Source organism: Hibiscus syriacus, unplaced genomic scaffold, assembly GCF_006381635.1.
Source record: "Hibiscus syriacus cultivar Baekdansim isolate YM2019G1 unplaced genomic scaffold, ASM638163v2 tig00111881_pilon, whole genome shotgun sequence".
Classification (NCBI taxonomy): domain Eukaryota; kingdom Viridiplantae; phylum Streptophyta; class Magnoliopsida; order Malvales; family Malvaceae; genus Hibiscus; species Hibiscus syriacus.
In genome coordinates this window covers 1,091,507-1,119,349 of record NW_024063209.1, presented here as the reverse complement: position 1 = coordinate 1,119,349, position 27,843 = coordinate 1,091,507, and the positions used below count along the sequence as shown (strand labels likewise).

General features: G+C 38.0%; 3 protein-coding genes and 1 pseudogene across 3 annotated transcripts; 3 read left to right on the top strand and 1 right to left on the bottom strand.

Moving 5' to 3' along the window:
* Positions 1-657: 657 nt before the first annotated feature.
* Positions 658-3,118, top strand: LOC120172879 (annotated as a pseudogene).
* A 3,393-nt stretch (positions 3,119-6,511) lies between these two features.
* On the top strand, positions 6,512-12,619 carry LOC120172851 (probable leucine-rich repeat receptor-like protein kinase At1g35710). The gene is made up of 3 exons (XM_039180204.1): positions 6,512-7,264; positions 7,358-7,763; positions 12,373-12,619. Exons 1-3 carry the CDS (start codon positions 6,568-6,570, stop codon positions 12,617-12,619), a joined length of 1,350 nt encoding a protein of 449 aa, XP_039036135.1. The 5' UTR covers positions 6,512-6,567.
* Positions 12,620-12,904: 285 nt separating this feature from the next.
* On the top strand, positions 12,905-14,236 carry LOC120172850 (MDIS1-interacting receptor like kinase 2-like). The gene is made up of 2 exons (XM_039180203.1): positions 12,905-13,740; positions 13,860-14,236. Exons 1-2 carry the CDS (start codon positions 13,035-13,037, stop codon positions 14,234-14,236), a joined length of 1,083 nt encoding a protein of 360 aa, XP_039036134.1. The 5' UTR covers positions 12,905-13,034.
* A 2,745-nt stretch (positions 14,237-16,981) lies between these two features.
* Positions 16,982-22,975, bottom strand: LOC120172849 (putative F-box/LRR-repeat protein 23). Its single transcript, XM_039180202.1, has 2 exons — positions 22,846-22,975; positions 16,982-17,487 (listed from the first exon to the last, which is right to left on the bottom strand). Exons 1-2 carry the CDS (start codon positions 22,973-22,975, stop codon positions 16,982-16,984), a joined length of 636 nt encoding a protein of 211 aa, XP_039036133.1.
* Between the last annotated feature and the right edge of the window lie 4,868 nt (positions 22,976-27,843).

The window sequence follows — 27,843 nt, the reverse complement described above, 5'->3', positions numbered from 1 at the left end:
GACCTTTCAAGCAACTATCTCACTGGTCATATTCCAACATCAATAGGAAGGTTGAGCTCACTTTCTGATCTTCGACTCAACCAAAATAATCTCACCGGAACAATACCTGTTTCTATTGGAGGCTTGCCTAATTTAGCTAGGCTTGAACTTCATAACAATCAACTCAATGGTTCTATACCTAAGAAGTTGGAATGTTGAGGTCACTTTATTATTTGGACTTTTCAGGCAACCAGCTAACTGGTCCTATACCAGCATCTATAGGAAACTTGAGCGACTTGGTATATCTTTATTTTTATAGTAATTACCTCTCTGGTTCGATCCCCAATGAGATAGGATTGCTCAAGTCGCTGTCCACATTACAGTTGTTGGAAAATAATCTTACTGTGTCATTCCAAGTTCTATAGGAAATGACCAACTTATTAAGTCTTCTACTTGATAGTAATTACCTCTCTGGTTCGATCCCCAATGAGATAGGATTGCTCAAGTCGCTGTCCATATTACAGTTGTTGGAAAATAACTTACTGGTGTCATTCCAAGTTCTATAGGAAACATGACCAACTTATTAAGTCTTCTACTTGATGACAATGCGATTTCTGGCCCATTACCTCAGAGTATAGGGATGCTTAAATCTCAACTTACTGTCCTTGGCTGATAACTCAATCTCTGGTTCAATTCCTGTGTCAATAGGAAACTTGACCAGCTTATCAGGACTTTACCTTGGTGGAAATAGTTTGTCAGGCCATATCCCTCAGACCTACAGTAATTTTACGGATTTCCAACTATCAGATAACCATCTCACTGGCCCATTACCAGAGAATTTATGCCTCGGTGGAGTACTCACTCGACTTGCGGTGATCAATAACAATTTGACGGGTCCAATGCCATCAAGTTTGAGAGACTGCAAAAGCTTAATTAGAGTTAGGCTTGAAGGAAACCACTTCACAGGGAATATATCAGATGCTTTTGGTATATCCAAATTTGGTTTACATTGGATTAAGCAATAACAGATTTTATGGTGAACTTTCTCCAAAATGGGGGCAATGTCCTAATCTAACTAGCCTACGAATCTCCAATAATAACATTACTGGAAAAATATCACTTGAGTTAGGACATGCAACTCAGTTGCAGGAAGTCGATCTCTCTTCGAATCATCTAATCGGTGAGATTCCAAGGGAACTCGGAGCATTGAAAATGATGTCCCGTCTTTTTCTAAGTGGTAACCGGTTTTCAGGAAAAATTCCATCTGAGATCGGTCTTCTTTCCAATCTAGAACAGCTTAAGTTGGCATCAAACAACTTAAGTGGACCTATTCCTGATCAACTTGGAAACTGCTTGAAATTATTCCACTTGAATTTGAGCATGAATAATCTTGGAGAGGGCATTCCATCTTCAGTAAGTGATGTTATTGCTCTTCAAACTCTAGATTTGAGTCAGAATTCACTTATTGGAGGCATCCCACGACAGTTTGGAAAATTACAGTCCTTGGAAGTATTGAACCTTTCTCACAATATGCTCAATGGTTCCATCCCAGAAGCTTTCAATGATTTGCATGGTTTGAGAATTGTGAATATATCCTTCAATCAATTGGAAGGTCCGATTCCAGACCTTAAGGCATTTCACGAGGCTTCATTCGATGCCTTACGGAATAATAAAGCCTTATGTGGTAACGCCACTGGACTAAGGCCTTGTGTTCTCCTTTACCGAGATAACCATAGCCATGGAGGAAGGACCAAAGTCATCGTTTTAGCTTTGCTTCCACTCTTTGGTGGTCTACTTTTGTTGTTTATGCTGGCTGTGAGTTTCCTTACTTGTTACAAGAAGACTCCAAGCAGAAAATCAGAACGGAGGGAGGAACAACATGGAGATATTTTCACTGTGTTTGGATTTAATGGAAGAATACTCCATGACAGCATCATTGAAGCCACTGAAGATTTCAGCTCCGACTATTGCATTGGATCGGGAGGATACGGAGCCGTTTATAAAGCTACTTTACCAACTGGTCAAGTGGTTGCTGTGAAGAAGCTTCACCAATCTGAAGACAGCTTGCTTCTCAACAACTTGAAAGCTTTTGAAAGCGAGATTGTTGCTTTATTAGAAATAAGGCACCGTAACATTGTGCAGATGTATGGCTTTTGTTCACATCCAAAGCATTCTTTTCTGGTTTATGAGCTCGTAGAAATGGGAAGTTTGAGAATGGTCTTAAGCAACAATGAGAAAGCAATGTTGTTAGACTGGGAAAAGAGGCTAATTGTTGTTAAAGGATTGGCCAATGCCCTGTCTTACATGCATCACGACCATTCACAACCTATAGTTCATCGAGACATTTCCAGCAACAATATTCTTTTGGATTCGGACTATGAAGCTCGTGTCTCTGATTTTGGAACTTCCAGGATTTTAAAGCCTGACTCCTCCAATTGGACATCACTTGCGGGAACCTATGGGTATATAGCTCCAGGTATTAACTATTTTTTCCCTTCTGAAAATGCTTTCAACAGTTCATTTATTTGATAAGAAGTGTTAATTTCTAATATAGACATGATTCAAATAGCAAATATATGTTTTTGATGTAGAGTTGGCTTATACAATGAGGGGTAGATGAGAAATGTGATGTGTACAGCTTTGGGGTGGTAGCAATAGAAGTTTTGATGGGGGAAGCATCCTGGTGATCTTCTTTCATATTTGTCATCATCAACACCTGTGTCAAATGATGAACAAATTTTACTTAAAGAAGTGATTGACCACCGTCTCTCACCACCGCGAAGCCGGGCGGCAATTGATGTAGTCACTGCTACAAAGGTAGCATTTGCATGCCTGAATGCCAATCCTCAACTTCGGCCAACCATGCAACATGTTGCACAAGCCCTTACCCGTCAACCCCTTCCATTGCCAGGTCCTTTCTCGACCATAAAAGTGGAAGAATTGTTGGGTCATGTAGTCTGCAATGGCTAACTAAGGTGCTAAAATTCAGGTCCTATTGATGAATAAATTTGGTTGGGACAACCGCAGGATTGCAAGTACTTGTCTAGTGTCATTGCTTGAAATGGAGAAAAGCTTTGGAGCAATCGAAATTTGAATCCAGATTCGATCTCACCTAAGCGATTAACTATATAATGCCAATTTGGTGAAGTACCCTATTTGTATCATATTTGTAAAGCTATCATTTATACTTTGTTTCAATTTCATGTATAATATTTACTAGTGTTTCTACTTTATTCAAGAAAATTGTATGGGCACGTTCCCTCACAGATCGGGAACCTTTCCAAGCTCGGCCACCTTGACTTGGCCTACAATAATTTTTCTGGGAATATCCCATCTGAGCTTTGCTTATTGAAAAGTCTTTCTTTTTTTTGTCTCCTAGGGTTATAACTCAATCAGAGGTTCCACTCCACGAGAAATAGGAAATCTACGTACAACTTCACACACTGATACCGTAACAGATGTCACCCCTGGTGCCGCAGTGGATCCTCAAACCAACCATGTTATCGACACCACCATCAAGGCGAAACTCGAAAAAGACAACATAATGGTGAAGGGATACTTGTTATATCATACGGCCAACAACGTGTTTGATCTTTTTGTCAAGGAAAAAAGCGCCAAGTCAATATGGGACCCTTAGACAAGAAATAAGGAGATGCTGGGACCAAATAATATGCTGTTAGAGAGTGACTAAAGTTCAAAATGACAAATGAAAAAACTCATAATGAAGCTTCAAGCCTAGGAGAAATGTAACAATACCCTAAACTAGTACGACATATAATCGACCGATTAGAATGTCACACAGAATCACTGGAATGGCTAACCAAAATTTTCTTTTAAATTCCTCCATTTTAAAAATGACCATTTGTAAATTTGATGCTAAAATAAATTAACCACAATTTAAATAAAAGAGTTTACATCAGGAGCTCCCAAAATAATATTTATAACATACATACCATTGATGAAAATGAGTTACGACTCATACATAAATATACAAAGGGTCCACAAGTATACATACCCTCTAAAAAGATGACCTGAGATGTATTCTGCACTATCTGGGTTTGGATCACTACTGGAAAAAAGTCCTCAGGCCGCTCCTCGACTAACCTGCGTAAGGAAACAAATTTCAAATGCTGAACTAACTAGCCTAATGTCACACTAACAACTAAGGCATACTAGAAGTGTTCATGCAATGCTCAAATCAACTGATAAATTGAAATTGTGAGTATACTTGTATACTGCACTCTCTACTCTATGGTAGACATCATGGTGTAGTTGAGGGTTATGTATCTCGGAGCTCACACACCCCTCTAGTCTACCAAGGTTGGTTGCCCAGAATCTCTATATCAGTCAACCCCCTCGACTAGCCCACTCCTTGAGTGTCAGACCTTGCGCCCAAGCTAGTTAGCTTAAAGTGCCTCGCGCACCACCTAAGGATATATCCAGACTGAATCTATACATTCGATACTACAAGCATTTTCTAAAGGAACTTGGGTGTCCTGGTTGTTTCTCAAGCATCAATCAAGGCTAGTTTTATGTCAGCCTAATTGATCTTGTTTCTAAGTGCAATTAACATCATTAATGTTCTCTCTTGTGGTCTTATTTGATAATATACCGAGTGTTGGTGTGTAACATTCCAAAAAGAGGGCTAGTAACTAAAATGTAAATTCTAAAAACTTTGTGCTTAATTTTATAATAAGTTAAAAGTTTAGGGACTTAATTGGAAATATTTTGCAAAGGAGGTGTTGAGTTAATCGATCGACGGAATTGGCCAAGAGGGGGTGAATTGGCAATAAAAATTTTGGTGGAAGCTTTTGCAGAAAATAGAATAGAAAATAATTGCGCAGCGATTTAGAGTGGTTCGACTTTCTCAACCAAAGTCTACGTCCACTACCTTAGCTATCCACACTAAGGATTTTCCACAAATTCACTAATTTGTCTTTCTTTTGAGGACAAAGAGTAACCTTACAAATCCCTCAAGAATTATACCCCAAATTCTTGAGAACACTCCCTCCTAACGAGAACAATACAAATTTCGCAAACTTACAGAAAAACCTCACAAAGCAAGATGTTTGCACAATTCTAGAACAAAGAAAGAACACTAAAAAATAATACAATTGAGCACAATAAGTGTTCTTGAAAGCAAAGATGAATATTGAATGAAATAGGCTTGAAAATGCTCAAACTTGTGGTTTGATACTTTCTCTTTGATTCTCTCTCAATTCTTGTTAATTGTTATTGATCAATGTCTCCTAAGCTTGTTTAAATACACCTCGGATCATTTCTGAACGTTGGGGATCATTAGTGGAGTCAATAGAGCCGTTATTGTGTGAAAACAATTAATAAAACAGTTGAGAGCGTAAGGTGCATCGATGCATAGGCAATGTGCATCGGTACACTATGTGTAAAATTCAAATATTTTGACTGTTGGAAGACTTAGTGCATTGGTACACTAGGGGTGCATCGATGCATAAAATACATTCGATGTTTCAAACAAGCCTGAGGTGCATCGATGCATGGTCTGTGCATTGATGCATAAAATGCATTCGAAATTCAATTTATTCAAGGGTGCATCGATGCATTGGATGGTGCATTGGTACACTACTTTGAAAAATTAATATTTGGCTCGTTTTTTTGTTCGAAATACTTTGTGAAAATTGTTTCAAAAATATTTTAAGATTAAAACACAATTTTACACTTTAGTAAGGATTGAAATTGAACTCTGAAAGAATTTGGAGTAATATTTTGATATTCGAATAATTGTATCGAATATATTTAGAAAATCATTTGTAAAACCTTAAAATTCATTTATCTTAATTTGTTATATCGAAACATCAAAATGTTTTCAACAATCTCCCCTTTTAGATATAACAAAACATTTAAGTAATTTTAAGATTTTTATTTAAAAAATAATTTTTGAAATCAATCTTGTAAAAAAATTTACTCCCCATTACTCTATTCTCTCTTTTTGTTAAATCAAAAAGACTCTAAAACGTTTCTAAACAAAATTTTAAAAACCTTAACCAATTGATATTTAAAAATTTAAAGCTGAAACTACTAAAATCACAATCAAAAAAATATTAACCATTAATTTCATAATTAATATTCATAAAATAAAATTGGGAACCTTTCCAAACTCAACTATCTTGACTTGGCCTTTGCTTTTTGAAAAGTCTTTCTTTTTTCTCATTGGGTTTTAATTCAGTCAGCGGTTCCATTCCACGAGAAATAGGAAGGTTGAGTGTAGTTTCAATAATTCTTTTCATGAGCAACAATTTAACCGGTTCCATTCCAACAGAAATTTCGAACCTTTCCAAGCTTAACAACTTGGACCTGAACCGAAATAATTTCCTTGGGAGTATCCCTTTAGATATAGGAAGGTTGAGCTCACTTTCTTACCTTAATCTCTTCCAAAATAATCTCACCGGTACAATACCTGTTTCTATAGGAGGCTTGCGGAATTTATCCACGCTTGACCTTTCAAGGAATCATCTCACTGGTCATATTCCAATAGAAATTTTCAACCTTGATTTGATCTCACTTAACCTCGGTGACAACAAATTCAATGGTTCTTTACCAAAAGAAGTTGGAATGCTTGAATCTCTCACTGAACTCAAATTGCGAAACAACTCCTTGTATGGGCACATTCCCTCGCACATTGGAAACCTTTCCAGACTCACTTTCCTGGACTTGTCATACAATATTTTTTCTGGGAATATTCCCCCGGAGATTGGTTTGTTGAAAAGTCTTTATTTGATCTCCTTGGATTCAAATTCATTCAGTGGTTCCATTCCACGAGAAATAGGAAGGTTGAGTGCGGTTTCAGTAATTTTTTTAATGAGCAACAATCTTACTGGTCCCATTCCAACAGAAATTTTCAACCTTTCCAAGCTTAACTACTTGGACCTGCACCGAAATAATTTCACAGGTACAATCCCTGTTTCTATTGGAGGCTTGCAGAATTTATCCACCCTTGACCTTTCAAGCAACTATCTCACTGGTCATATTCCAACATCAATAGGAAGGTTGAGCTCACTTTCTGATCTTCGACTCAACCAAAATAATCTCACCGGAACAATACCTGTTTCTATTGGAGGCTTGCCTAATTTAGCTAGGCTTGAACTTCATAACAATCAACTCAATGGTTCTATACCTAAAGAAGTTGGAATGTTGAGGTCACTTTATTATTTGGACTTTTCAGGCAACCAGCTAACTGGTCCTATACCAGCATCTATAGGAAACTTGAGCGACTTGGTATATCTTTATTTTTATAGTAATTACCTCTCTGGTTCGATCCCAACTGAGATAGGATTGCTTAGCTGACTTTCCCATCTGGAGTTTTCTGCAAATAATCTCAGTGGTGTCATCCCTATTTCCATAGGAAACTTGACCAGCTTATCAAGGCTTTTCCTCGGTGACAATAGTTTGTCTGGCCACATCCCTCAAACATATTGTAATTTTACTTATTTCCAATTATCCAACAACAATCTCACTGGTCCATTACCGGAGAATTTATGCCTCGGTGGAGCACTCATTCGACTTTGGGTGGTCAACAACAGTTTGACGGGTCCGATCCCATCAAGTTTGAGAGACTGCAAAAGCTTATTTAGAGCTAAGCTTGAAGGAAACCACTTCACTGGAAATATATCAGATGCTTTCGGTATATATCCAAATTTGGTTCATATTGGATTAAGCGACAACAACTTTTTTGGTGAACTTTCTCCAAAATGGGGGCAATGTCCTAATCTAACTAGCCTGCTTATCTCCAATAATAACATTACTGGGAAGTGTTGACGAAAACGGGTAAAGAAAACAAAAGAACACGAGAATTTTACGAGGTTCGGCAATGTGCTTACGTCCTCGGTGCCTAGGCGGCGCTAGAAGTTTATATTCAATGATATTTTAGGTCTAGGTTACATCTCTATTTATAATAGAAAACCCTGGTACATAATTACAAAATCAACCCTGTACCGTACCGCGGGGGCTACGCCCCCGCACCCCCAACCCACATAATTCGTAACCCCACAACGAGACTTTCTTTGTAAGGACAGTTGATGTTCGCTTCGCTCACTCCGCTCCATCTCCTGTCCTCTTTACTGGTATATTTATGAGCCATACCTAACAAATCTCCACCTTGGCGAATATCCTGCCTCTTGGAAACTTCAATGTGGGTTGGGTTACCTTGATCCTTTAACAACTCGAAACATTCAACAAGTTCAAGCAATGCTTGAACTTGTCTGTCATAACTGGCTTAGTGAACATATCAGCGGCATTCTCATCAGTATGTACCTTCTGAAACAAAACCTCTCCAGATGCAACCAACTCTATGATCTTGTGGAACCTTACATCAATATGTTTAGTTCTAGCACGATACACCTGATTCTTAGCCAAGTGAATAGCACTTTGATTATCACAAAGCAACTGAACTCCACCTTGTTGAACACCCAACTCCTTCACTAAACCAGTAAGCCATAAAGCTTCTTTTACAGCTTCAGCCGCTGCCATGTACTCAGCTTCAGTTGTAGATAGAGCCACAATAGATTGAACAGTAGACTTCCAACAAATAGGCCCTCCACCAAGAGTAAAGACATACCCTGTCGTAGATCTTCTATTATCCAAGTCACCTGCATAGTCTGAATCCACATATCCTACAACCAAAGGATTATCCCGCTGACTCCCAAAACATTCCATGTTCCACAGTACCCTTTAAGTACCGAAAGATCCACTTGACTGCTTCCCATGTTTGCTTACCAGGTTTAGACATGTACTTACAAACTTGACTAACAGCATGAGCTAAATCAGGACGAGTACCATCTACATCATACAGCAGCCAACAGCATTAGAATACGGAACCTTTGCCATATCTTCAGCTTCCTTATCTGTCTTGGGGCACTGTTCTGATGAGAGCTTAAAGTGATTCGCCAATGAGTGCTAACTGGTTTCGCGCTGCTCATCGCAAACCTTTCTAGCATTTTCTCAACATAACCCCGTTGAGATAGCCGCAGTTTGCTTGAGTCTCTGTCCCTGCAAATTTCCATTCCAAGAATTTTCTTTGCAGCACCTAATCTTTCATATCAAATTCCTGACTCAATAAGTTTTCAAACCGATAACATCATCCATGTTCTTCGCAGCAATCAACATATCATCAACATACAGTAATAGAAAAATAAAAGAACCATCATCAAGGCTCTTAACATAGACACAACAATCATACTCACATCGGTTGTAGCCAATCTTGATCATAGGAGTCAACCGTTTACCACTGTCTCGGAGACTGTTTCAACCCGTACAAAGATTTCTTCAATCTGCAAACTAATGCTCGTTTCCAGGTTGAGTGAAACCTTCAGGTTGCCGCATGTAGATCTGCTCCTCTAAATCACCATGCAAAAAAGCAGTTTTAACATCTATCTGCTCTAAATGCAAATCCCAACTAGCCACCAATGCAAGTACTGCTCGGATTGAAGTGTGCCTGACCACAGGAGAAAAGATTTCATCATAATCAACTCCTTTCTGCTGTGAAAAACCCTTCGCTACCAAACGAGCCTTGAACTTCTCCCCCTCTTTTTCTGTTACTACTGGTTTCTTCTTATACACCCATTTGCAACCAATCGGCTTCTTACCCTCAGGAGGGGAACTAACTCCCATGTGCGATTGTGATTCAAAGACTCCATCTCCTCAATCATGGCTGCCATCCACTTGTCGTTTTCCTGACTATAACGGCATCATGAAAAGTAATCGGATCATCACTGCTAACAATAAGTGCAAAAGATACCAAGTCTTCAAAACCCAATCTGTTCGGAGGCTTTATATTCGTCCGTCTCACCCTGTCTCTGGCGAGACTATAATCCTGCAAATCATCCGTATGGAACCACCAGAAGTCGGTTGAGAAGTTTCTGGTTTCTCAACTGGAAACTGCTCGAGATCCACCACTGTCGTGTCTTGCTTCTGCTGCAACATGGATTGTTCATCAAAAACGACATCTCTACTAATCACAACTTTCTTCGCAACTGGATCCCAGAACTTGAATCCTTTGACACCTTTCTTGTAACCCAGAAAATGCACTCCTTCGATTTTGCATCAAGTTTGGATCTCTCATCAGCAGGTACATGCACATAAGCAGGACAACCAAAACCGTAAGTTATCAAAACTAACATCATGACCAGTCCATACCTCTGCAACTTTCCCAGCCAGCGATGCCCTTGGCGATCTGTTGATAAGGTAACACGCCATGTTAACAGCCTCAGCCCAGAAGTGTTTGGGAAGCCCCGCATTCAACCGCAAACATCTGGCTCTTTCATTCAACGACATGTTCATTCGTTCCGCAACACCATTCTGTGGTGTCTTGCGCACTGTAAATGCCTCTGAATCCCATGCTCCTTACAGAATTGTAGGAACTGTGAATATGTGTACTCCGTACCATTGTCAGACCGCAAACACTTGATTTTTCGTCCTGTTTGGTTTTCTACCTCAGCTTTCCACAGCTTGAACTTCTCAAAAACTTCATATTTCTGTTTCAAAAAATACACCCAAACTTTCCGTGAAAAATCATCAATAAAAGTAACATAGTACCTAGATCCACCCAAAGACGATGTCGTGGAAGGCCCCCATACATCAGAATGCACATAATCAAGAATCCCTTGAGTTTGTGCTTCGCAGTCTTGAAACGGACTTTAGTCTGTTTACCAAACACAATACTTGCAAAAGTCGAGCTTACAGCTTTTGACACCATGCAACAAGTTTCTCTTGTGTAATTGCCATACCACGTTCACTAAGATGAGCAAGGCGCATATGCCACAATTTTGTCGTATCATCACAGGACTCAACAGAGTGAACTCCACCTGCAACGGTACTCCCTAACAATCGTAGATTCCCTGCAGTCATCTTGCCTTTCATCACAGTCAATGCTCCTTTAACAATCCGAATGGTTTCCCTATCCTCGTCAGCCTTAGGGATAAAACCATTCTTGTGCAAAGTGCCCAAGGAAATCAAATTCTTCTTCAAGTCTGGGATATGTCGAACACCACTCAACGTCCGAACGGAGCCATCGTGCATCTTAATTCACCAATACCAACAATATTGCAACATCGATCATCACCCAAATAAACCGAACCAGAATTAACCGGCCAGTATGTCGAAAACCATTCCCTATTTGGCGTGATGTGATAAGAACATCCAGAATCAAGAATCCAAGCATCCGTCAATTGTGTCGTTGAAATAGAAAGCATATCACCCTCACTGCAATCAGAATTATCATCCTCGACCACGTTCACAGACTTGGATGAGCCATCACGCTTCTCATCAGTCTGTTTTTTCAACTTCGGACAGTCTCGCTTCATATGTCCCGCCTCTTTGCACTTGTAACAGTGAATCGTCTTCTTATCCCTGGATTTGGATCTGGAATTCCGCTTCCCGGACCCTGCCTTCTCTGGCTTCCATCCACGATCTCGATTACCCTTGACATATAAACTATCGGCTTGAGAACTTTCCCCTGCATTCTGCTTCCGCTGGTTGTGAGCCAACAAGGCTGCAGTAATCTCCTCAACATTGATAGTCTCTTTCCCATATGTAAGAGTAGTCACCATGTGTTCGTAAGAGGGAGGCAACGAACACAACAGAATCATCGCTCTGTCTTCATCCTCAATTTTCACATCAAGCCGAGCCAGATCAGAAACGATTTGATTGAAGACATTCACGTGTTGCGCCAAATCGTGATCGTCCTGCATCTTCAGCCCATACAACCGCTACTTCAGATACAGTTTTGTCGTTAAGGATTTGGACATAACTGCTTTCCAACTTCCTCCAAATTTCGTCTGGAGACGATAGATGCATGACGTGATACATGACCTCGTCCGCCAAACATAATCGTATGGTTCATGCCGCTCGCTGCTGCAATTCTTCCCAATCTTCCTCATCCATCGACGCCGGCTTTGTAGGTCGCAAAGCCTTCAAGATCCCTTGCTGCGCCAATAGATCCTTCACCCTCGTTTGCCATAATCCGAAGTTACCCTGACCATCGAATTTCGCGACTTCGAATTTTGCTCCTGACATCTGATACCAATTGTTGATGAAAACGGGTAAAGAAAACAAAAGAACACGAGAATTTTACGAGGTTCGACAATGTGCTTACGTCCTCGGTGCCTAGGCGGCGCTAGAAGTTTTTATTCAATGATATTTTAGGTCTAGGTTACATCTCTATTTATAATAGAAAACCCTGGTACATAATTACAAAATCAACCCTGTACCGTACCGCGGGGGCTACGCCCCCGCACCCCCAACCCACATAATTCTTAACCCCACAACGAGACTTTCTTTGTAAGGGCAGTTGATGTTCGCTTCGCTCACTCCGCTCCATCTCCTGTCCTCTTTACTGGTATATTTATGAGCCATACCTAACAGGAAGATACCACTTGAGTTGGGACATACAACTCATTTGCAGGAACTCGATCTCTCTTCGAATCATCTAATCGGTGAGATTCCAAGGCAACTCGGAACATTGAAAATGATGTCCCGTCTTTTTCTAGGTGGTAACCGGTTTTCAGGAAAATATCCATCTGAGATCGGTCTTCTTTCCAATCTAGAACAACTTAAGTTGGCATCAAAAAATTTAAGTGGACCTATTCCTGATCAACTTGAAACTGCTTGAAATTATTCCACTTGAATTTGAGCATGAATAATCTTGGAGAGGACATTCCATCTTCAATAAGTGATGTTATTGCTCTTCAACTCTAGATTTGAAAAATTGAACCTTTCTCACTTATTGGAGGCATCCCACAACAGTTTGGAAAATACAGTCCTTGGAAATATTGAACCTTTCTCACAATAGCTCAATGGTTCCATACCAGAAGCTTTCAATGATATGCATGGTTTGAGAATTGTGAATATATCCTTCAATCAATTGGAAGTCCGATTCCAGACCTTATGCATTTCACGAGGCTTCATTCGATGCCTTACGCAACAATAAAGCCTTATGTGGTAATGCCACTGGACTAAGGCCTTGTGTTCTCCCTCCCCGAGACAACCATAGGCATGGAAGAAGGACCAAAATCATCGTATTAGCCATGCTTCCACTCTTTGGTGGTCTACTTTTGTTGTTTATATTGGCTGCAAGTTTCCTTACTATTTGCAAGAAGAATCCAACCAGAAAATCAGAGCCGAGGGAGGAACAACATGGAGATATTTTCACTGTGTTTGGATTTAATGGAAGAGAACTCCATGATAGCATCATTGAAGCCACTGAAGAATTCAGCTCCGAGTATTGCATTGGATCAGGAGGATATGGAACTGTTTATAAAGCTACATTACCAACTGGTCAAGCGGTTGCTGTGAAGAAGATTCACCAATCTGAAGACAGCTTGCTTCTCAACAACTTGAAAGCTTTTGAAAGCGAGATTGTTGCTTTATTAGAAATAAGGCACCGTAACATTGTGCAGATGTATGGCTTTTGTTCACATCCAAAACATTCTTTTCTGGTTTATGAGTTTGTAGAAAGGGGAAGTTTGAGAATGATATTAAGCAACAATGAACAAGCAATGTTGTTAGACTGGGAAAAGAGGCTAAATGTTGTTAAAGGATTGGCCAATGCCCTGTCTTACATGCATCACGACCATTCAAAACCTATAGTTCATCGAGACATTTCCAGCAACAATGTTCTTTTGGATTCGGACTATGAAACTCGCGTCTCTGATTTTGGAACTGCTAGGGTTTTAAAGCCGGACTCATCCAATTGGACATCACTTGCAGGAACCTATGGGTATATAGCTCCAGGTATTAACCATTCCCCCCCCCCCTAAAAGTGCTTTCAACAGTTCATTTATTTGATAAGATGTGTTAATTTCTTATATAGATATGATTCAAATAGTATATATATGTGTTTTTTAATGTAGAGTTGGCTTATACAATGAGGATAGATGAGAAATGTGATGTGTACAGCTTTGGGGTAGTAGCAATAGAAGTTTTGATGGGGAAGCATCCTGGTGATCTTCTTTCATATTTGTCATCATCAACACCTGTTCCAAATGATGAACAAATTTTACTTAAAGATGTGATTGACCACCGTCTCTCGCCCCCGCAAAGCCGAGCTGCAAATGATGTAGTCACTGCAACTAAAGTAGCATTTGCATGCATGAATGCCAATCCTCAACTTCGGCCAACCATGCAACATGTTGCTCAATCCCTTAGTCATGAACCTCTTCCGTTTCGGAGTCCTTTCTCGGCCATAAAATTAGCAGAATTGTTGGGTCATGTAGTCTTCAATGGCTAACTAAGGTGCTACAATTCAGGTCCTATTATGAATAAATTTGGTTGGAACAACAGCAGGATTGCAAATACTTCTCTAGTGTAATTGCTTGAAATGGAGAAAAGCTTTGGAGCTACTGAAATTTGAATCCAGATTTGATCTCCCCCATGTGATTAACTATATGCCAGTTTGGTTGGGACAGTTTAGTGTCTTATTTTTATAATTGTTCTCATTTATTTTGTTTTCAATTTCATGTATAATATTTTAATATTTTGTTTCTACTTTATTCAATAAAATTGTCATTGCCTTTCAAAATATGTAATGCTAATAGTGTTTTTTTAATCTTTTTCTCTAATCCAAAGCTGCTAGGACTTCCCATCACATTAGTTTTTATTTACTTTACATTTTTCTCCTTGGTATATTACAAGGTTGGTAGTTAAGTAAAGGGTAAGCACTTAAATTAGCCTTGCAAAGTACCATAACAAAATGATTTTTTTACACAAATTACTAATCACATATATTCAATTGTCCCTGTATATCATATTAAAAAACCAAAATTACTATAAACAACTAAGGTAAGGTGAGTGTTCGATTGAGTCGAGTCGAATAAATTTTTTTGAATTATAGTATTGACGAGTCCTATTTTAAATATTTATAATATTATGATATTATTTTATTCCAATCGAAATAACTTTTTATAACCATATATATATATATATAGTTCATATTTTTTTCATATGATATACATATATCATACAAAGTCGAGGGGCTTGACTCAATCTTAAAAATCAATCCACTAATTACTAAAAGTTTCGAGTTGCTCGAGTCATTGGAGTTGTATTTTACAACTCGATTTGAACTTAAAATTTTTCGAGTCGAATCGAATTTATGAAATTACAACTCGTATTCAATTTGAGTAGAGTTTTTTCGAATCGAATCAAGTCGAAAAAATTGATTTTTTAAGTCGAATGAATTTTGCTCGCCCCTATAAACAACTATCAAAATAACTTCGAGTTCTAAGAATTCTCCCTTCCCCTTTCCTTTTCCCTTTCCCCGAGTAAAAATTGTTTTAAAAAAAGTATCAAAATAATTTTGAGTTCCAAGAATTTTCGCATTCTTTTACTAAATATCACCCCTAAATTTTAAATTCTCCCTATATCATCAGCATTCCACAAGAAAAAAATCAATCCACTAATTACTAAAATTTCGAGTTGCTCGAGTCATTAGAGTTGTATTTTACAACTCGATTTGAACTTAAAAAATTTTTCGAGTCGAGTCGAATTTATGAAATTACAACTCGTATTCAATTTGAGTAGAGTTTTTCGAATCGATCCAGTCGAAAAAATTGATTTTTTTAAGTCGAATGAATTTTGCTCACCCCTATAAACAACTATCAAAATAACTTCGAGTTCTAAGAATTCTCCTTCCCTTCCTTTTCCCTTCCCGAGTAAAATTGTTTTAAAAAAAGTATCAAATATTTTGAGTTCCAAGAATTTTCGATTCTTTTACTAAATATCACCCTAAATTTTAAATTCTCCCTATCATCAGCATTCCACAAGAAAGCGTAGAAGCTTTAAATTTGTACAAAGAGATTGTGCGGTTATACGTGGTCCACTCTTCCTAATTTGGACAGAGAGCGACAATTAGAAAGAGAACAAATAAATGAGTGTAAGAGGATTTCATATGAGTTTCATCATTTCTCTCAATCTTGGTCTTGAAGTTTTATAGTGACTTTTAGAGTTGGTGTCAAACGTAAAATTATTATTACTACTAGTAGGATAACAGACTAAGTGGATAAAGTTTAGTGGAAGTGAATTTGGTTTTAGTAAGTCACATGAATGTGTCAGAGGTCATGTCAATAGATTATGACTTCTTGAAAGAAGTAAGATATTCAAAATTCATCTTTCGAAGATATTCTTCTTATATCTTTTGGAGCTCCCTAGGTGACGGAGACTTGAATATGCTTTTGAGTCCTCTGAAAACTATAAGACATGAGAGGAGTATGCGAATGCCTTTGGTGGAGGTATAACATTTGTCCTTAATAGAGAGAATTCCATAAAATGATTTGACTCGAGATTTAACCGTTAGATCATTATTGGTATTTATTAAGTCATTTTTGTTGCAATTATTGCTTCTTGAACGACACACTATTTCGACTGTTGCAAATATGTCGCTTTGTCTAATTATATAAGGAGGATTTGGTGTAGCAATCATAAATTCTTTTTTTATTGTTGTTTTCATTTTGTGAAATTGTCTGATTTTTCATTTGAGCTTACTGTCATGATGCCAAAAAAGAGTGTTTCGAAGGCCTTGAAGGATAAAGCGGAGATTGTGAGATTGTCGAAGAATAATGTTTATTAGGTATGTATATTTGCCTTCCATCCATCATTTTTTCTCAGCTTCGTTTTGAAAATCTTTAAGCATTCTAATGACACAACCTTTGTTATGGAAAGCTCTCCTTAATCTCTGAATTTGGGTGTTCAGCATTTCCTATTTATGAATAAATTTAGTTGGGATAACAGATATGAACTCGAATTTTTTTGGAAGAACAATACTTCTTGTTATTATTAATATCTTTCAATTGGTCCTTAACCCATAAAGTGTTTAAAGAGTATAACGAGTGTCCAATAAGATTTGATCTGTTTTATCAAATAAACTTCCCTGCTCTTCCAAATTAATCCCAGCAATAAGTGAAATAAATGAACTTTAGTCAACATCCACTAGAACAATAAAAGCATGTAGCTTCCTAAACAAAGCACTTAGAACGTTTCAATCAGAAGGGTAGAACCAGAAATCAAGATCTTCTGCACTGAATTCATAATCATGAGGCGGATCACAAGGGTGCCGCAAGTTCTTCATCCGTTCAACACACCTTCTCTCCAAGTTCCCCACCAGACGAACGCTGAAACACTGCCGTAAGTCGAGATATTCGAGGTGATGACAACCGTCGAGAATGGCCTGCAAGCCTTCATTCGTCAATCCGTTCCCCAGAAGTTGGAGGTGGCGTAATTCGGGCATGGTTTGTGCAATGGCTACTGCCTCATCATCACAGACATAGCCTTTGCATCTCTGAAGATTGAACTTGAATGATCTCAAGAGAGGGCAACTGCGACCGATGGTTTCGACAGCATGTTTCGAAATCGGACATATCGAAATTTCAAGCTCTTCGAGAAACGGAAGCTTTGAAGCTGCTTCGCTTAATCCTTCATCGGAGATCTCGTAGCACGAAAACAGTCGAAGACGTTTCAGATGATTAGACCAGTGAAAAGCATCATCTTTTTTATATAAAAAAAAAACAAATACCACTTGAAAACTATAAATGGAAACAAACAATCATCTCTCTATTGAATGTCGATTTCGAAACATCATTTTGAAATTCTTCCGTAACTAATTGCAGTTGGTTTAGAAAGTGAGCAACACCTGAATAACTCAAATAACTTGAATAACTCAAAACTTGAGGCTATTAATGCATTGATTTTCAAGTTCTAATCGAGTCTTCAAACTTTATATGATATATATACATCATGAAAAAATATGAAAAATATATATGCATTGTATATAGTTATAGAAAGTCTTTAAATTGGAATAAATTAATATTGTAATATTATAAATATTTATAATCAACTTTAAATAGAAATTCTAAAAACTCGACTCGATTCGAAAAGTTCTAAATAAAATTTGGATGATAAAACAGAACTTCCAATCTAACTTAACTCGAAATTTTTAACTTAACTCGACTCAATCAATATTCGGCCTAAATGGATCATCAAAGCTAAAGGTCATGCTATGAACACATCTCCCAGTAAGAAACAAAAGCTATAGAATGTTGGAGAAACCATAAGAAATGCCCAGAATTTCACTAGTAAAAAACTAAACACACACTATTATAAGGCATCCATTACCATTAAAGAACGAAAACTGATAATTGATAATAAGTACTGTTGAAATTCAAAGCAGTCAACAATTCTAGATGGCAGCCGATGGGTATTTGAATTCAAAGTTAGGCAACCAATTTTAGTTGAAATTGACAAGTGATAATTACAAAATTGAGTCATTGAACTTTAGGGTATTTATAAGATTAATCCTTAAGCTTCAACTATAAATACCCTAGCTCATTTAGCTTCAAATCATCCCAAATCATTTCTTTCTCCAAATACTAGAGAGCTTTCTTGTGAGTAGTGAGTGTTTTGTAAACACCTGTAAATTTTCTCTCTTAGTAAAAGATCTGCAGCAGTCCGGAGACGTAGGCAAAATTGGCTGAACTCCGTTATCAATTTCGGGTATTATTTTTCCGCTTTTTTCGCATTCTCACTAATATGGTTATAGGGAAATTACTCGTACTCGTTTAATTCCCAACAACTGGTAATCAGAGCTTTTGGTTGTGAATTTTGTCAATTTTTGCGAGGTTACTATTCATATGAATAGTGAATTTTGTGAATAGTAAAATTTTGTCGGCGATACAAATTTGTCGAAGGAGGTGTTCTAATACACTGCGGTTCGGGAAAATTGTCAAAAACGATCCAAAGAAGCGAGGGAGTGATGGTTGCAGACGAATGGAAGGTGAAAATTGAGAAGTTTTGATGGTGCGGACTTTGGCTTTTGGAAGATGCAGATTGAAGATGTTCTGTACCAGAAAAATCTATATCAACCTCTCTCAGGAAAGCAACCAGAGGGCATGAAGAATGAAGACTGGTCTCCTCTCGATAGACAATCCCTCGGAGTTATCCGACTGACGTTATCCCGCAATGTTGCTTTCAACATAGCAAAGGAAAAGACCACGACGGGTCTTATAGCGGCTCTCTCCAGTATGTATGAGAAGCCATCAGCCTCAAACAAAGTTCATTTGATGAGGCGATTATTCAATTTTCGAATGGGGGAAGGGGCATCAGTGGCTCAACACCTGAATGAACTCAACACAATCACAACTCAGTTGAGTTCCGTGGAAATTGAATTCAATGATGAAGTTTGAGCTTTAATTCTCTTATCATATCTACCAGACAGTTGGAATGCTACTGTTACAGCAGTCAACAGCTCGTCGGGAAACATCAAATTAAAATTCGACGATGTTCGGGATCTGGTATTGAGTGAAGAAATTCGACGGAGAGAATCGGGTGAAGCATCAAGCTCCTCAGCCTTGCACACAGAGTCTAGAGGGAGAACTTCTAAAGAAATTCAAATCGTGGAAGATCGAAATCCAAAAGGAGAAAATCAAGAACGGGAAAGAAAGATTTACCTGTTATAATTGTGGCAAGAAGGGTCACTTTAAAAGGGATTGCCGAGCACTTAAGAAAGATATCGACGCACATAAATCTGCCAACATGGAAGAGGAGACAGGTGATGGCATGATTCTAAGCATCGACAGTCCGATTGAATCATGGATCTTGGATTCATGGGCATCTTTCCACTCCACCCCATGCCAAGAAATCATGGAGAACTATGTCAGTGGTGATTTTGGGAAGGTTCATCAAGCTGATGATGAAACATTGAAGATCGTCGAAAAAGGAGATATCCGATTAAAGTTGCCAAATCAGACCACGTAGAAGCTGACAGGAGTGAGACAAATTGTTGGCCTCAAAAGAAATTTGATTTCTGTAGGACAGCTTGATGGAGAATGATATAGTACAACTTTTTCAGGTTGTGAATGGAAGATTACCAAAGGAGCACTCGTCATTGCTCATGGTAAAAAAACTGGTACTCTTTATGTAACCTCAAATTTAGAGAATATCATTGCAGTAGCATATGCTAATGGAAAATCAAACCTATGGCACCAAAGGCTTGGCCATATGAGCGAGAAAGGGATGAAAATACTTTTGTCAAAAGGGAATATGTCGGATCTAAAGAATGTAGATGTCGGACTATGTGAAGATTTCATTTTTGGCAAATAAAAGAAAGTCAGTTTTGCAAAGATTGTCAAGACACCCAAGGCAGAAAATTTAGAATTGGTTCATACTGATGTATGGGGACTATCAACAGTTCCATCTCTTACAGGCTCACTATATTATGTCACCTTCATCGATGATTCTACAAGGAAGATGTGGGTTTATTTTCTAAAGAAGAAATCAGAAGTCTTTGATACCTTCAGAAAATGGAAGGCCATTATGGAAAATGAAACTGGTTTTAAAGTTAAGCGGTTAAGGTCTGATAATGGAGGAGAGTACAAAAATAGGAGATTTAGAGATTTCTGTGCAAATAATGGGATCAAGATGGAGACAATAGTTCCCATGACACCGCAGTAGAATGGAATAGTAGAGCGCATGAACAGAACTCTGAATGAACGTGCCAGAAGCATGATGATACATGCTGGATTACCTAAATTGCTATGAACTGAAGCTATCAACACTGTAGCTTACCTGATCAACCGTGGGCCCTCAGTTCCCTTGGATGGTGGAATACTAGAGGAAGTTTGGAGCAAGAAAGAAATAAATCTTTCACACTTAAGAGTGTTTGGTTGTATTTCTTATGTACACATAAACTCTGCTGAAAGAAGTAAACTTGATGCCAAGTCCAACAAATGTGTCTTTGTTGGTTATGGTGGTGATGAGTTCGGTTACTGGTTTTGGGAATGAGAATGTGATGTACAAAGACAAGTCAATAGAATTAAGTAACTCCAATACTGAAGCTGAAATAAAGGATTTTTCTGAGTTCGAGGAGATTTCTAGAAATGATGTTCAGATCAGTCCTAAAGCAGTTCAAGAAGAACCAGGCACATCAAAACTGAGACGCTTCTCCAGAATTCCCAAACCAATCCAACGATATTCGTCTTCTTTGCACTACTTGTTGCTGACTGACAATGGTGAACCAGAGTACTATGATAAAGCAATGCAAGTGAAGGATTCAGTCAAGTGGGAGTCTTCCATGAAAGATGAGATGAACTCGCTTATGTCAAATCAGACGTGGGAATTAGCTGAATTACCACCATGCAAGAAAGCGCTCCATAAAAAGTGGATTTACAGGATCAAAGAAGAGAACGATGGGAGCAAATGCTACAAAGCAAGATTGATTGTCAAAGGTTTTCAGCAAAAAAAAAGGTATTGACTACAATGAAATTTTCTCTTCAGTCGTGAAGCTGTCTATAATCAGATTGGTGTTGAAAATTGTAGCTGCAGAGAATCTACATCTTGAGTAGTTAGATGCGAAGACAGCTTTCTTTCATGGTGATTTAGAGGAAGAAATCTATATGAGGTAGCCAGAAGGCTTCATAGAGGCATGCAAGAAAAACCTGGTATGCAGGTTGAAGAAGAGCTTCTATGGTTTGAAACAAGCTCCTAGACAGTGGTACAAGAATTTCGATAGTTTCATGAGTAGCAATGGTTTTACCAGATGCCAAGCAGATCATTGTTACTACATCAAGAAGTTCGACAACAGCTTCATTATTTTATTGTTGTACATTGATAACATGCTCGTTGCAGGCTCAAACATGCAAGAGATTATAAACTTGAAGCAGAAATTGTCGAAGCAGTTTGAAATAAAAGATCTGGGCGCTGCAAAGCAGATTCTTGGGATGAGGATCAAGAGAGACACAAAGTCGGGGACTTTGATGTTATCGCAGGCTGAGTACATCAACAAAGTACTCTCCAGGTTCAACATGCAAGATGCTAAACTAGTAAGTACATCTTTAGGTGTTCATTTTAGACACTCCAAAGAACAACCACCAAAGACAGAGGTATGTATATACTTTAGGAGGCACTGCAGTGAGTTGGGTTTCTCAACTACAGAAGATAGTTGTTCTCTCCACAACTGAAGCTTAATATATCGCTGTTACGGAAGCCAATAAGGAGATGGTTTGGCTCCAAAGTTTCTTGGAAGAGTTAGGCAAGAAACAATAAAAACATGTCTTGTATTGCGACAGTCAAAGTGATATCCATCTAGTGAAGAATTCGTCTTTTCATTCCAAAACGAAGAACATATAATTGAGATATCATTTTATCCGGTCTCTTCTGGAAGATGGGATTTTGTAACTTGAAAAGATTAGTGGAGCTCAAAATCCGGCAGACATGTTGACAAAGACGGTGAGTACGGACAAACTGAAGTTGTGTTCAGCTTCAGTTGGCATGCTAGAATAACAAGACCAGAAATGTTGCTGCATTGATCGAGGTGTGAAGACAGATTAAAATCAGTCTTCAAGTGGGAGATTATTGAAATTCAAAGCAACCAACAATTCTAGATGGCAGCCGATGGGCATTTGAATTCAAAGTTAGACAACCAATTTTAGTTGAAATTGGCAATGGATAATTACAAAATTGAGTCATTAAACTTTAGGGTATTTACAAGATTAATCCTTAAGCTTTAACTATAAATACCCTAGCTCATTTAGCTTCAAATCATCCCAAATCATTTCTTTCTCCCAATACTAGAGAGCGTTCTTGTGAGTAGTGAGTGTTTTGTAAACACCTGTAAATTTTCTCTCTTAGTAAAAAATCTGCAGCAGTCCGGAGACATATGCAAAATTGGCTGAACTCCGTTATCAATTTCGGGTATTATTTTTCCTCTTTTATTTCGCATTCTCACTAATCTGGTTATAGGGAAATTACTCGTACTCGTTGAATTCCCAACTAGTACTCGTTTAATTTCCAACTAGTACAACCTGAAAGAATCAATTAGAGATTATAAAATAAAAGAAGAAGAAAAATTACCGCTCGGAGATATAAAACAGAAGTTCATCAGTACCAAAATATTCAATATTGATATCAAGCAAGTGGCCGCAGCTGTGACCGACGGCGAGGACGCACATCTTCTTGTGGACATGGTCCTTGTCCCGTTCATCGGAGTTGCACATGTCAATTTGTCATATGTTATTGGTCGATGTTAACAACATAAAGTTCATAAGTCAACACATTCTATCTTTCGATCTTTACGAGGTTTAATTTCCATTCTAATCCTAAAATCTGACATTTTACGTTCACATTGTTGTATTTTAAGCCTATCTCAGAGGATAGACCATTTATCATTCTGCATCAGTTTCCCTTGCAGGGATGTGAATCAAACCATGGCTTTTACAACAATACCAAGACCTCCCTCTCTGCTTATCCCGACTTCGTGTAAAAAGTGTTAACTGATTTAAACTGTAGTTGCTTATTCTGTTAGTTTGTTAGATTTCAGTTATTGAGTTAGTTACAGGAAATTGTTTATATATAAAGGACCTATTTGTTGTAATTGATATATTGAGGAATAAAATATAATTCTGCCCAGTTTTCAGTTTCAACATGGTATCAGTTTAGCCCAGGTTATTCTTGGGCCGCCCTTACTCTGCCCGTACCTTCCTTCGACCCATAATCCTTTCTTCTAGATTAGCTCTTGCTTTGCACAAATTCCCTTCGATGAAATGGATACTCCTGACACCGCCACTACCACCACCGTGCTCGACTTCAACCATCCTTTATTTTTGTATCCATCTGATACGCCGGGCGGCGTTCTGGTTTTACATCGCTTGGTTAACATCGACAATTATAACATATGGAGCTGATCTATGAGAATCGTGTTGCTGGCTAAGAACAAGTTAGGTCTCATTGACGACACTTTCTACGAATAAGATTACGATGTGATTTTGCACTCTCAATGGGAACGCTGTAATGCATTTGTTTTGTCATGGATTCTCAACACAGTAAGCAGTGATCTCTCGGCTGGAATCGTGTTTGCTTCAAGCACTGATCATGTCTGGAATGATTTGAAGGAGCGATTCGACAAGTAGATGGATCCAGAATTTATTTTCTGCATCGTGAAATTGCTACTGCCATGTACTCTAATGCGTCTGGAAATTCTGATCGAAGGTGATTCACTGGCGTTTGTGATTACTGCAAAATAAAAGGCCATAAGCTAGACAACTGCTATCGTTTAATCGGGTTTCCTCTTGACTTCAAATTCACCAAGAAGAGGAATTCTCAAGCAGCTCTTGTTACAATCCCTCACTGGTTGATTCTGATCATGAGTCTCGTTCTGGTGATTCAAGCACGGTTAATCCTGCTCTGATCTTCACAACAACTCAATATCATCAAATTCTTGAGCTCTTGAATAAAACTCCTTCGGTTGATGCAGCAGTCAACCTGGCAGGTATTGCTTCTATGTGCTCACCTGCTTCTTCTAATTCCTTTCGTTGGATACTTGATACAGGGGCTACTGACCATGTGGTGTCTAAAATCCATTGTTTACAATCTCTAACTTCATGTGAGCCTAGTTCTATCCATCTACCTACTGGTAAAACTGTTTCAATCACCCATACTGGTAGTTTTTATTTTAACTCAGTTGATGTTATTCCAAATGTGTTGTATGTTCCTAATTTTAATCATAACCTATTGTCAGTGTCAAAACTCATTAAAGACCTCATCTGCATCATTGTTTTTACACTTATTTCTACATTTTGTAGGATCTCTTAACTGGGAAGATGAGGGGGATTGGTAGGGAAGCTCGTGGTCTCTATTTGTTTAATTTTAAAGACCTTGTTTCTGGTTTGTCCTCTACAAATGTTACTTCTGATTTGTCATCATCTAAATGCAAAGTTGGTTCTGGTTGTATTTCTGTTTCATCTTATAATAATACAATGCTTTGGCATGCACGTTTAGGGCATGCTACTTCTGTTAAAATGCATAAAACTCTGTTTTTGTGTTATGTTCCTTTAAATGAAAATTTTGTTAAGCAGTGTTCTATCTGACCTCTTGCAAAACAATCTAGATTACCCTTTCCAATTAGTTCATCTAGGTCCCTTAAACCTTTTGATCTAATTCATGTTGACTTGTGGGGTCCATATAGAATTTCAGCATACAGTGGTCATAGATCTTTTTTTTTTACTATTGTAGATGATCACACTAGGTTGTCATGGGTTTACTTGTTGAGACTTAAGAGTGATGCAATTCTATTTCTTAAACAAATTTTTACTCTTGTTCGAACTCATCATTCAGCTTTAGTTAAGTATGTTTGTAGTGATAATGGTGGTGAGGTTTTTAGTGATAATTGTTCTGAACTCTTCTCATCTCTTAGCATTATTCACCAAAGCTCCTGTGTTCACACACCCCAATAAAATGGGTTACTGAACGAAAACACAAAACATCTTTTAGAGGTAGCCCGTGCTCTTAGATTTCATTCTCATATTCCTATTAAATTTTGGGGTGAGTGTGTCTTAACAGCCTGTTATATCATTAACATGCTCCCTACTTTTGTTCTAGACTGGAAAAGCCCATTTGAAGCCTTCTATAAAAAAATCACCTAATCTTTCTCATATGAAAGTATTTGGTTGTCTTTGTTATGCAACCAAAGTTAACTATAAGGATAAATTTTCTCCAAAGGCCTTACCTTCTGTTTTTATTGGTTATTCATCAACTCAAAAGAGCTATCTTCTTTTTTATCTTCATACTATATCTTTTTTTGTAATCGTGATGTAGTCTTTCATGAGACTATCTTTCCTTTCTCATTTCCATTAAATATTCCTTCCTTTTTTTTTCCTACTCAGCCTTTCATTGATGATTCTGATTCTCTTACTCTCGAAATTTATGCACCATCTAATCCAGTAAATTCTGCTTCACTTATTCTATCTTCTTCTTCTCCTTCTTCTTCTTCTGTATCACCTCAAGTTTCAACTAGTTTACCAATTCCATCTTCAAGTCCATGTTCTAGTTCACTTCCTCTACCTCAAAATCAGTGTTTACCTCAAAGAAGGTCTACTAGGATTATCAAACCCCCTAATTGGCTACATGATTATGTTCAATCCTACCAATCTTCATCTCTTCCAAGTAAGTATCCCATTTCCAATTTCATTTCTTATTCTCACTTACCTTCTAAAACTCAAAGTTTCTTATCTTCTACTTCTCACTTAAGTGAACCAAAAGTCTATACTGAAGCTATCACCAACCCTTTGTGGATCTAAGCCATGCATGAAGAGATTGATACTTTGGAGTCAAACAACACTTGGTCTATAGTTACTCTGTCTTCAGGGAAAGTTCCAATAGGTTGTAAGTGGGTATACAGAATCAAGTACAAGGCTAATGGAGATGTTGAGCGTTTCAAAGCTCGTCTTGTTGCTAAAGGATTCAATCAAAGAGAATGAGTTAACTTTGTGGATACCTTCTCTCCATTTGCTAAACTAGTCACTGTTCGAACTGTTCTTCATATTGCCTCTATTTTTTTCTTGGCCTCTCTATCAAATGGATGTGTATAATACATTCCTACAAGGTGACTTAGTTGAGGATCTATATGGCACTTCCTGATGGTTTTTACAGCCAGGGGGAGTCTGAGGTTTGTAGGCTGCATAAATCACTTTATAGACTGAAGCAAGCCTCCATACAATGGAATTTGAAGCTATCAGAAGCATTACTTACAGCTGGTTACATACAGAGCAAGTATGATTATTCAATGTTCACTAAGGAACAAAGGAGTGATATAGTTGTTTTGTTGGTATATGTTGATGATTTTTTAATCACTGGGAGTAATGAGAAATTGATAGCAGAACTGAAGCACATTTTGAATAAGAATTTCAAAATGAAAGATCTTGAAGAGTTGAAATACTTTCTAGGATTAGAGGTTCTAAGATCAAAAGAAGGGATTGTGCTGAATCAAAGAAAGTATGCTCTAGAGTTAATTGAAGAAACTGGAGCAGGGGGAGCTAAACCAGCTTTGACACCTCTTGAGCAAAACAAGAAGTTTACTACAGTTGAGTATGATGAAGCAGTTTGTAGCAATGAACAACTATTGCAAGATAAAACTGGTTTTTAGAGACTTATAGGTAGACTAATATATCTGACTCACACATGGCCAGATATTGTCCATATTGTACATTTCCTCAGTCAGTTCATGCATAAACCAAAACAATCACATCTTGAAGTTGTATTGAAAGTGGTAAAATACATCAAGAAAAATCCAGGACAGGGGATTTTTTTAAGTGTTGCGAGTGAGTGCAAGTTGTTTGCCTATTGTGATTATGACTGGGCTACTTGTCCTATGACCAGAAGGTCTATAACTGTTTTCTGTATTAAGCTTGGAAAGTCTCTAATTTCTTGGAAGTCTAAGAAGAAAAACACTGTTGCACGCTCTTCTGCAGAAGTAGAATATAGAAGCATGGTAGGGACGGCTGCAGAAATAGTATGGCAAAAGGGTTGTTGGCTGAGTTGGGCTTGAAAAATATAGCACCAGCTAAGCTAATGTGTGATAGTAAAGCAACTTTGCAAATAGCAGCTAATCCAGTTTTCCATGAGAGAACTAAACACATTGAGATAGATTGTCACTTTGTCAGAGAAAAGATTCAATAAGGCTTGATACAAACAGAACATATCAAGACAGGGGAGCAACAAGCAGATTAAATGACAAAAGCCTTGGGTGTACATCAACATGAATATCTAGTTTCCAAGTTGGGGTTTAAAGACATCTTTACAACCACCACCTTGAGGGAGAGTGTAGAAAGTGTTAACTGATTTTAAGTGTAGTTGCATATTCTGTTAGTTTGTTAAGTTTGTTAGATTTCAGTTATTGAGTTAGTTACATAATATTGTTTATATTTAAAGGGCCTATTTGTTGTAATTGATATATTGAGGAATAAAATATAATTCTGCCCAGTTTTCAGTTTCAACACTTCAACGGGTCGGGCAAGCACGAGAAAGGTTCAAACAACTCGATCGGTATCCATCGTTCTAGTCCCGAAAACAGAGATC

Bases quoted from the DNA above. Each gene is read 5' to 3' on its own strand.
- LOC120172850 (XM_039180203.1), top strand. From the start codon at position 13,035: ATGCTTCCACTCTTTGGTGGTCTACTTTTGTTGTTTATATTGGCTGCA. The intron at 13,741-13,859 runs GTATTAACCATT...TTTTTAATGTAG, and splicing joins CTATGGGTATATAGCTCCAG to AGTTGGCTTATACAATGAGG.
- LOC120172849 (XM_039180202.1), bottom strand. From the start codon at position 22,975: ATGAACGGGACAAGGACCATGTCCACAAGAAGATGTGCGTCCTCGCCG. The intron at 17,488-22,845 runs GTAATTTTTCTT...TATATAAAAAAG, and splicing joins CTGTTTTATATCTCCGAGCG to ATGATGCTTTTCACTGGTCT.
- LOC120172851 (XM_039180204.1), top strand. From the start codon at position 6,568: ATGCTTGAATCTCTCACTGAACTCAAATTGCGAAACAACTCCTTGTAT. The intron at 7,265-7,357 runs GTTCGATCCCAA...CTATTTCCATAG, and splicing joins TTATAGTAATTACCTCTCTG to GAAACTTGACCAGCTTATCA. The intron at 7,764-12,372 runs GTGTTGACGAAA...CATACCTAACAG, and splicing joins AATAATAACATTACTGGGAA to GAAGATACCACTTGAGTTGG.